The sequence below is a fragment of the Camelina sativa genome, chromosome 7 (genome assembly GCF_000633955.1).
Source record: "Camelina sativa cultivar DH55 chromosome 7, Cs, whole genome shotgun sequence".
NCBI lineage: Eukaryota > Viridiplantae > Streptophyta > Magnoliopsida > Brassicales > Brassicaceae > Camelina > Camelina sativa.
In genome coordinates, this window is record NC_025691.1 from 2,408,117 (window position 1) to 2,418,239 (window position 10,123).

Consider the following 10,123-nt stretch of genomic DNA (forward strand, 5'->3'; position numbering starts at 1 on the left):
AATAATCAAAGTCACATGAAGCAACGGAAAAGTTATTACCTGTTGGTTAATACTGTGACCTTATCAAAGAGCTTCCTCTTCCTTGGCCTTCTTTGTGGTTGGGGAGGAGGAGTAGGCTGAAGCACCAATTGAGGTGATGGATGCACTAACATATAAAAAAAGTGTTTAAAACAAATAATAATGTAGAGAATGTAATGGTTAAAAATATAAGACTATGTTGTTTACTCACCAAAATCTGCACGTTCTTCTTCAGAACCAGCAAAACTTGGAGACTCCGGGCGAAGCTCAAATGCAGAATCCCTTCTAAGATTTGATATTTCTTCATCAATACCTGGGATAGTGGGGTCCTTGTCTTTCAAAGGATCATCTAAAGACTCAGTGTGTTCAACTCTGACATTCTGTTGTTCTGCAGCAAATGATGGATGGGACGCAGGGCTTAATTCGTGTGCAGCATCACGCCTTATCTCAATCTCTGGAATACTTCTAGGAGAATTGGCATCGCTTCTCTCAGTGGTGGGATTGAGCTCTTCTGCCAAGTTACTTTGTCTAGGAGGATCCTGAACTTCAGGGAATTCCTCTGTGGCGTTGCGAGGACTATAGGTTCCTATATCTGGAGCATAATTGGAGTCTCTTGGCTCATTTTCTGATCTTGCCTCAGAAGCCATTTCAACATCAGTTTCTCCAATATCCCCACTCATAGGTACTGTGGGTTGGCTGCTCAAATCGTAACAAGAAGTAACCACATTAGAAGCATATCATTGAACAGACAAAGAAGAGTACGTGCAAGGTGTAGTAGAGGAAATCAAAACTCTATGAAGAGACTCACTCGAAATCCATCGGGATAGATTCTGAGATGGTGTCCTGCAAGAAGAACATTAAAACTTTCATTCAATGACACGTTCCCGGAGACATGAAAAGCAGTGGTCAGAATCAAATTCAAAGTCATTAGAAGCAAGAGGGTAAACAAACCTCGTCGAATGTGACAGCAACATAAGGATCAACGCCAGTAGGAATTTGATCTGCAAAAGAAGCATCAGTATCAGAAAAACCTCGAAATCATAGTATGCTGCATCTACAACCAAGAAGTAAAAGGTACCTGTGAAAGTGATATCTTCCTCACTCCGGGTATGATTATCGAATTCCCTATGATTGGACAAGAAAACAAAAATGTTACCTTCCCAAGTCAAACTCTAGTAAAACTTTATTATAACAGATCAAACATGAAGAAAAAAATGTGAATACATGTCGAGAGTGTCATCTCCCAAGTCGAACTCGTCCAAATTAAGTGCTTGAGGCAAAGTCACAGACTCAAGCGGGGCTTGCCTCGCATCTTCAGGTAAGTCAACTTGAGTAGAGACGAAAGCTTTAGCAACCCAAGTATTAAGGAGATTACAGTCATTGTAAAGAAACTCAACTTTCTTTGAATATATTCGCACAACCCCAAGGAGAAGGTGACTTGATGTTCTCAATGCCAATGGTACCTCAAGAAACATTATACTATCTGCATAGACCAACACAATTAATCAACAATCTTAAGATCGTATGACCAATCAAAAAGCACAGAAAAGTCAAAAACTTTAATCAAAGCAGCAATTACTCAGGCGAAATTGTGAGGATTTCAACCACTAGAATGGGTAAAAATATAAACTTTGGTGGATGCCCATGTCAAAGCAATCAAAAACTATAGACTTGGTGAAATTTCGAATTGGATACAAATCAGAGGGGATTGGAAAAAAAAAAAAAAAAAAAAAAAAGCGAACTTTGGATCCAAAAAAGCAAGAAAATAAAAGAGAGGAAAGACGAACCAACAGTTTTGGGGATGTTGATGGCGGTGTACTGAGATTTCTTAAGACGGTTTTGCACGTGAGCGGCACACCACACCGTACCCAACGGACCCTTTTTAGCCAATAACGTCTGTGAATAAAACATTTAATTCCCCTTCTTCGCAACCCGATTCCAAACTACCCTAAACAAGCCAGAGATTGGAGACTGAGTCGATCTGAGAGACAATGGATTATCGAATCGAAAGTAATATCTATATATATAAAAATCAGAGAAACCAAATCAATTTTGGAATACAAAACTGCAGAGACAGCGAGAACTAGGTTAGGGCTTTTTTTTATGAAGAAGAAGAAGAGTTTTCTTTTTTTTTTAGTGGCGCGGGAAAACTCCCAATCAGTGGCGCTTAATGTTTTTTTCCAAATACACCCCTTTCTCTACTTCTGTCTGCTCGAAAGACAAAACAAAAACTACTTGGGTTGGGCCACTAAAAACCCAATAGCGATATTGTCGGATTACTGGGCCTATCTAAAGGGTATATTTGGAAATTCGCGTATATAACACTCTAGGGTTTTCTTCATATTTAGGGTTCTCTATTTGTTTCCCGACGCTGGGGTTCTTGCTTTTGGCTGAGTAGAAGAAGAAAAAAAGTTGCAGCCACCAAATTCAGATCCGACGATGGTAAAATTTTCGTCGTCGTCTCTCTATCAGTTCTTATCATTCTTCCATGAGGCTGTAGAAGATTTATCTGTTTGATTTTATATCACTGTCTTCTTAGCTCTTTTAACGTCATTTTGCAATCGAATCCTTTGCGGAATTAGTCTTTTGGATTTTGATTATTTCTTCTCGTTCGTCACTAGGATTTTGTAAGGTTTTTAGTAGATTAAGTGTTCGTTCTCGTTACTGATCGATTGGTTTTTAAAGTATTGTTGTTGTTGTTGAGTCTTTTTGGGTTTATGAAGTTGTATTGAAATGAAAATTGGTTTTTTTTTTTTGATTTTTGGATGAGTGCAGCCGAAGCAAATCCACGAAATCAAGGACTTCCTTTTGACAGCGAGAAGGAAGGATGCTAGGTCAGTGAAGATTAAGAGAAGCAAGGACATTGTTAAGTTCAAGGTCAGGTGCTCAAGGTACCTCTACACACTATGTGTCTTCGACCAAGAGAAGGCTGATAAGTTGAAGCAGTCTCTTCCTCCGGGTAATTTTATCTCATCTCTTTCTCTCTGTAGCATATAGCTCAAACATACACTTTTGAAACCTCCTATATCATAACATTGTTAGAGTAATTCATCTCTTGAATGTTTTACTATCATGATAGTTGTTGGATTTTTGGTATTTGAGGCCTAATAGGATTTAGGTAATTCTAGTAAAGCCTTATTTAGGCACATGTTTATCACAATACTATTAGAATTTTGCCTCTATAAGTTTTTCTGGTTCTTGTATCAGTTATGTGACATTACTTGATTTTTCAGGTTTGAGTGTGCAAGACCTTTGAAGAAATCAGGATGTCATGATGGTTACCACCTTGTGAAGACCTTTGATTTTGTTTTGTTCTCTCTGCTCTTTGTCTCTTTTGAATTACTATGATTCAGACTTTTTTGAGTTTCGTTGTTATAAACTTTGAAGACTATTATGAGAATGGCATCCCTTGTTAGAAATATATATAGCTCCAATTGGATAGTGTGCGTATGAGAATTAAGCACGCACATGAGTTATATGTATGTGGCTTTGGCCGTGAGCTGTTGTTAACAACGAAACTAATCATGGAACTATACTTGAATCTTCAAACAAATTAGTAAAACTTTTCGGTAAAAACGCCGTCGTTTTCTAAGTCGTTGGTGAAGTAGTTAGCGAACGTCGTCGTTTCGGAGAATTTGCAGTCGTTCTGCTTTGCCTCTTTGGTTGTGTTATCTTCAACCTTCCAACACCTTCGAGACAAGAAGAAATAGTGGTGTGGTGTGGTGATGGCTCCAGTGATGAAGCCGTCGAGAGGACGAGAGCCAGACGGATCTGGGTTTCAATCGAACAATCTATGGGTTGGTAGTGTGACGGCAGAGACTACGGAATCCGATGTAGCCGATTTGTTTGGAAGGTTTGGTGAGATCGACAGAATCATGGTATACTCATCCCGTAGCTTCGCGTTTCTATACTACAGGCGTGTTGAAGAAGCTGTGGCGGCCAAGGAAGCGCTTCAAGGTTCTTATTTGAATGGGAGTCAGATTAAGATCGAATTCGCTCGACCGGTTCGTTCTCATCTCTGCGTTTTCTTAGGTTTCTATTTTTGTTTCTTCTTCCTTAGCTGCTTTTACCGTTTGTTTATGGTTTTAGATCGATTTTGGGGATTCATCATACTCTTTAGATTACACCTCAATCTTGATGCTTTGTCTTAGTAGTGAAATTGAAATTGTTACATCTGATCTAGTCGTGTTTAGTGCATATGTGCCCTATCAAATTTTGAACCCAGATTCATGGTTTGTGAGTTGTGGCCCGCTACTCCAATTAACTTTCTCAACGCGTTCAGTTGGGTTGCTTCATGAGAAATCACACACTACGAATCACGAACAAGAAAGCAAATGTGTATCAAACTCGTCTTCCACCGTAAACTCATATCCATTGAGCTGCAGCCCGATTGATTCCATAATGGCTGCTTGCTGGTCTTTGGTCTCTCTCTAACTGGTCGCTCTGTTCAGGTTCTTTATCATGTCATGAAAAACGTTTTTTAGGGATCTGTGATATCAGGAGGCTCGTTCCAGATAAAGTTTGCTATATGTCAATCTCTCATAGTAGCGAAATTGAGTTTTTGCAGCTCTTTTGTACCCGAAACTCTTGACACGAATGTTCGCATTGTTAATTCCCAAGCTAGTGTGTTGAGCTCCAGTGACTGGGGGTGGTGCAGATTGTGCAAAAAAGCTTGTCGTGCACTAATCAACGCAAGTGGTAACATTTGCATGATAATACAATCCTCGTAGCTCGTTTAGCCATCAGAGATATAATCTTGAGGTTATAACCGCATGGTGGATGGTTTTTTATTTCACCAATTTGAATGATATGTCAGCATCTTTGCTCTTTTGCTCAAATCTCAGCTGAGTGTTATATGGTTGTATATTTAAACGCGAGTCAAATGTGGAAAGATCAACCACAGAGACTGCTTGCAGTTAAGGTGTTGCCGATTTTGAGGAGGACGTGATTCTCCTTGTAATCAAGGAATGGCTCTTTTGAAGTAGCGTTTTGTGTTTAGAATAGTAGCTGATATGAATTGACGAGAATGATTTTTCTGAAGTAACACGTTTTGTGTTTTGTGTTCTTGTGGATTTCTAACTCAAGTGTGATTTTTTCTTTAGTGTATTATATGTAAATAGTTCTCTTCATGCCAACTACGTACGTATCTCAACTTTACAATGTACCGTATCGGCTCTCATGGAACTTAACTGTTTGCAGGCAAAGCCTTGTAAGAGTCTTTGGGTGGGTGGAATCAGCCCAAGTGTTTCAAAGGATGACCTGGAGGCAGAGTTCAGGAAATTTGGGAAAATCGAAGATTTCAGGTTTCTTTGGGAACGCAAGACAGCCTTTATTGACTTTTATGACATTGACGATGCCATACAGGCTAAGAGCATGAACGGAAAGAGAATGGGTGGTAGTTATTTGCGAGTTGATTTTCTTCGATCACAAGGGCCACGAAAAGTAAGCATCCATTTCTCGGTCTTAGTTAAATGTTAACATATGAGTTTGCTTTGGTGATCCTTTTGTCAGAAATTGCAAACGAGTGCTTTAAGTTTTATGAGTTTGATATGACTTTCATGGCTGGAAACTTTCTTGTGCATCAAGAAGGAGTATTTGCTTGATTCATTCTATTCTTATTTTTCTTCTAACATTTACATTGCAGAATCTATTTGATTTTTTTTTTTTTTTCATTTCGGAACCATGTAACACTTTTCACTCTTTAGGAACCATGGCATGGCTCTAATGATGGCAGGGATGGCAGTTTGAGTGCTAAACAACAGGTTAGACTTATTGCTAGAACTTTTCTTTTTTGTTGGTGAAATGTATATCTTTTTAGGCTTTGACATTTCATTATTGTAAGAGTTTACGACAAACCCTTGTTCTTGCCAAGTTTCTAAGGTTTGATTGTAATATGCTTAACAGTACCCTCAGTCATTTGGAGATGGTAAAGGAAGCGGCCAACCAAGTAATGTACTGCGGATTGGATACCCTCCTTCTGTTCAGATTGACGAACAGATGCTACACAATAGTATGATACTCTTTGGTGAGATTGAGAGATGTATTAGTTACCCATCAAGGCATTTTTCGCTTGTGGAGTTTAGGAGCGTTGACGAAGCCCGCTGTGCTAAGGAAGGACTACAGGGAAGGTTATTCAACAATCCAAGAATTACAATTATGTACACAAACGATGACATTCCCCTTGGACGAGGAGATGATACTGGTTGTCATTCTGGTGCCAAACAATCAAGGCCTGAGATGTTTGTCAATGATCCTCCATTCATGTCTTCACCACATTCTAGCGGGATTCTTGGCCCTATGAGGCCCTTTCGAGGAAGTGTTGAACGTTCACATAGTGGTGCAGAATATAATGATGTGGTTGGTACCAAAGGAAGCTGGGGAAGGCCATCTCCAACTGGAGCTGGAATACTCCCGTCTCCTGCACCAAATACAAGGCTACCCGCTAGGTCAAACCTTGGTTCTTGGGAAGGATATGATCCTGCTCAGTTGGAAAGAGAACCCAAAAGAACTCGTAGAGATGGATCAGTGGATACTTTTCCTTCGATGGGTGTAGATGATCGTGTCACTACGTTCAACAGGTCATACGGGCGTGGGTCAGTTGCAGCGAGGCCTGGCCGTGGTTTTCCTGATGCTGATATTATGTGGAGAGGAATCATTGCCAAAGGTGGAACTCCTGTTTGTCATGCTCGTTGTGTACCTATTGGAAAGGGGATTGAAACTGAAATGTGAGTACCTTTTCGCCTTTCTGTTTTTTTTCTGTACATATAGGAAGTTATGTAGTTCATTGATGAGAAGTTGTCTATCTGTTCATTCTTTTAGATTTGATATTTTAGGTAATTTGTGTATTGTCTTCTTTTTGATCTCAAACTGGATGTAGTAGTGTTGATTCGCCTCATTGATAATACTGCTCTTTGATTGCTGATTCTCGGTTTTTCGAATGGTTAATAGCCCTGAGACCGTCAATTGTTCAGCAAGAACGGGTTTGGATATGCTTGCCAAACATTACACTGAAGCCATTGGATTTGAAATAGTTTTCTTCTTACCAGACAGCGAAGATGATTTCGCGTCTTTTACTGAATTTCTCCGCTACCTTGGTTCAAAGAACCGAGCAGGTGTCGCAAAATTAGACGATGGAACTACTTTATTTTTGGTTCCTCCATCGGATTTCTTAACTGATGTGCTCAAAGTGTCGGGCCCAGAACGGTTATATGGTGTTGTTCTCAAGTTGCCCCCACCACAGGTTCCTGCTGTAGCATCATATAGACAAGAATCTCATCCCATTTCTCAATCGTATATAGATAAATCTCAGAGTTCACCTGCCAATTCCCATCACGGTTTGTATGCTGCTAGGGAAGATCGAGCTGTGTTTGATTACAACAGAGGTATGCAGGAAGAATCAAAGCCTCCCCCAAAATCAATGCTTGGTCCTTCTAGCGAGCCATTTTCTGTACCTAACACTGCAATGCCTCAATCCGGGGTTAGCCTAACACCTGAGCTTTTAGCCACTCTGGCATCCTTGCTCCCTACAACTTCTCAACCTACTGCCTTTGAAAGTCACCAATCCGTTGAACTGTCCAATGGAGAAGCTCCATCCAAAGATTGGAATCGTGATCAACCTATGGTTTCTGACCGATTAAATCTATCATTCCAACAATTAGGCAGTCAATACAATCCGGTGGGGCAACTACCTCCTCCTCCTCCTCTTCCTCCTCCTCCTCCAATGCATTATCTTCCGGTGTCAAGCACACAGAGCCATTCCAGTGGGATGGTCCATGGTGGTATGCAGTATCAAGCACCATTTGTTAGTACACCTCCGCAAGCTCCGTTACCTATTCCTCCATCGAAGAATTATGCAATCTACTCTCAAGGATCACATCAAGCTGTATCTCAACCCATGAGACAGCAATACCAGCCTGAAGCTCCCATGCTTCATCAAACCTACATGCCGGCCCCTATAGCTGAGAACCCTGGTGTGCATGGTTATCAGGATTATGAGCAAGGTAATTATCATGGTCTGACAAATAATCAAGGGCTTAAGGCAAATCGTTCCCAGTCTCAAGCTGAGATGCCTCCACTAGCGAACATGACAAACTTGGATCCGTCGAGCCAAGCACAGCAGCAGCTTCAGTCATTTCTCCCTGGAGCTGGACAAGGTACATCAGATGGTGAGGTCGATAAGAACCAGCGATATCAGTCTACTCTACAGTTTGCGGCTAACCTTCTTCAACAGATTCAGCAACTGCCATCAAATGCTTCGACTGGACAAGGCCCTGGAGACTAGCTCCACATGCCCCCATCACTATTCTTGCTCTTTGGCATGTGATAAAGTGATTTCTGTTTTCTACTCGTCTTGCATATCCGCGCCGTGCTGAGTTTAGCTGGGTATTAGGTTCTTGTGCTGTGATGTCTCCTGCTAGGTTTTGTCTTCGTGAACAAATTATCTGGCGAAACTGTTTAGTGTGTGTGATATCTGAAGCTTATCAACGCTGCATCTCTTTATAGAAACCGTGGAAAAATACAAGATTGAACTGTACACAAGTTCTCTGTGTGTGTCCACAGACTTGTCTTGCTATATACATCTCAATGAAAATGATCTTTTACAATCTCAATAATAATCGACAGGTGGGTTTTAGTTTTGGACATGCCGTTACTGTTATGTTGGAATGGAGAAAGTGTGTTGCCGAAAGACGACGTCGCATAGAGGCTTATTTCCGAACCAGACGACAACACATGGGGGCATCGCTATGATCAACCAACTGTTTTCGTTTTGGCAAACAAAAAAAAAAATCTGTGTTTATATTAATTGTTTGCATTCTACCGTTTCTAGGCTGTACAAGTTGTCTGATTCTAGGTTTTTATTGAGTAAATTAGAATTCTTATATTTCGTATTTCAAATGATAAAAATACAAAACAAAATGAGACTGAAGAAAGAGAATTTAATGAACAAAAGACGAATCAGTCCAATGGAACTCGAATCAAAACGAAGATAAATTAGTTACAGAGAGATGATTTAGTTCAATCATCAACTTGTTTATATTGTTTCCCTATCCTCATGAATTTTAAATCAAGAGGATATAAAGAAACACCAAAAGCTAGGGAACTACAACAACAAAGTTCTTCATTGATTTATTGTTATAGGGTAAGGCAAAGTGGCAATGTGGTTATGAGCCACTGTTCCAATCCAAAGCTTCCCTTGAACTTCCCTCACTTCACTCACAAGCTTCATTACCTTGCCTTGTCTATCCTCGAGCACCTCCAAGACCTTACCTTCCTCGTCGAATCTCGATATCACAGTGTACATTCTCATCCCCATCGTTTTCGCCAGCAGCTTCATCGGTATTGGCAACCGGAAGTAGATGCTTTTTATCCAAGGGTTGTTTGTAAGAACTTCTTGTGCCGGTGTTCTGCAACAGTCTATTGCAACCCAAAACTGACCCTTTTCGTTTATTCTTACATTGTCTGGGAATCCCGGGAGATCTGCCACCACCTCGACGTCACCCATCTTTGGACCTTCCAGCCAGTATTTCACCAATCTGTTATATACATATTGATAAAAGAGAAATGATACATCAATATAAACACAAAGTTGCGTCAGAGAAACAATAAATATGGAGTCTATCCTTGAGTTTGACTTAGTCTTGTCCGGATGTCAAGGGTCATCTATATGGCTATACCTGCAATTGGTTGTTTCCGTGAAGAGAAGGAAAGACTGATCTTTAGAGAGCTGAATTCCATTGGGAAAAGCCAAACCATCCAGCACAATGTGTGTTGTTTTGGTAGGTGGATCATATCTTAGAAGCCTTCCTGTTGATTCTCCTTCCAGTAATATAAAGAAATGATTCCTACAAAAAGTACAAGTTCAATTCTCATATCATACAATTAAGTGATTAAAGGTGGGAATTGATCTACAAAGCAAGAATAGCAGATTTTTTCCTTACGCTCTGTCATATCTTTTGCTGGTGTCAGTGAAGAAGATAGAGCCATTTCTATGGACGTCAAGGTCATTAGCAAATAGTATAGGCTTTCCTTCCACATGAGTAGCTAAAGGTGTAGCGATCCCTCCTTCAGGACCAACCATAAGAAGACCATAGTAAGCGTCTGCAAT

General features: G+C 40.4%; 4 protein-coding genes across 5 annotated transcripts in view; 2 read left to right on the forward strand and 2 right to left on the reverse strand.

The window, feature by feature from the left end:
- LOC104699961 (sister chromatid cohesion 1 protein 3-like) overlaps window positions 1-2,156 on the reverse strand; it is a 5,870-nt gene extending 3,714 nt beyond the window's left edge. The window contains exons 1-7 of the mRNA XM_010415374.2: window positions 1,806-2,156; window positions 1,243-1,501; window positions 1,097-1,143; window positions 970-1,019; window positions 827-861; window positions 230-714; window positions 40-145 (exon numbers count right to left, since the gene is read on the reverse strand). Coding sequence (XP_010413676.1) covers window positions 40-145; window positions 230-714; window positions 827-861; window positions 970-1,019; window positions 1,097-1,143; window positions 1,243-1,501; window positions 1,806-1,929 — 1,106 coding nt within the window. The 5' untranslated portion in view covers window positions 1,930-2,156. The remainder of the gene's footprint in view (window positions 1-39; window positions 146-229; window positions 715-826; window positions 862-969; window positions 1,020-1,096; window positions 1,144-1,242; window positions 1,502-1,805) is intronic.
- Window positions 2,367-3,441, forward strand: LOC109125559 (60S ribosomal protein L38). The gene is made up of 3 exons (XM_019227404.1): window positions 2,367-2,460; window positions 2,794-2,977; window positions 3,252-3,441. Exons 1-3 carry the CDS (start codon window positions 2,458-2,460, stop codon window positions 3,272-3,274), a joined length of 210 nt encoding a protein of 69 aa, XP_019082949.1. The 5' UTR covers window positions 2,367-2,457; the 3' UTR covers window positions 3,275-3,441.
- Window positions 3,646-8,899, forward strand: LOC104699963 (flowering time control protein FPA-like). The gene is made up of 5 exons (XM_010415380.2): window positions 3,646-4,022; window positions 5,218-5,460; window positions 5,724-5,780; window positions 5,923-6,743; window positions 6,967-8,899. The coding sequence occupies exons 1-5, from the start codon at window positions 3,744-3,746 to the stop codon at window positions 8,297-8,299; spliced, it is 2,733 nt and encodes a 910-aa protein (XP_010413682.1). The 5' UTR covers window positions 3,646-3,743; the 3' UTR covers window positions 8,300-8,899.
- Window positions 8,974-10,123, reverse strand: part of LOC104699962 (protein STRICTOSIDINE SYNTHASE-LIKE 13) — a 2,911-nt gene continuing 1,761 nt past the window's right edge. The window contains exons 4-6 of one of the 2 annotated variants that reach the window (XM_010415378.2): window positions 9,957-10,104; window positions 9,693-9,860; window positions 8,974-9,551 (exon numbers count right to left, since the gene is read on the reverse strand). In XM_010415378.2, coding sequence (XP_010413680.1) covers window positions 9,137-9,551; window positions 9,693-9,860; window positions 9,957-10,104 — 731 coding nt within the window. In that variant the 3' untranslated portion in view covers window positions 8,974-9,136. The remainder of the gene's footprint in view (window positions 9,552-9,692; window positions 9,861-9,956; window positions 10,105-10,123) is intronic. The other variant, XM_010415379.2, reaches the window with a different exon arrangement.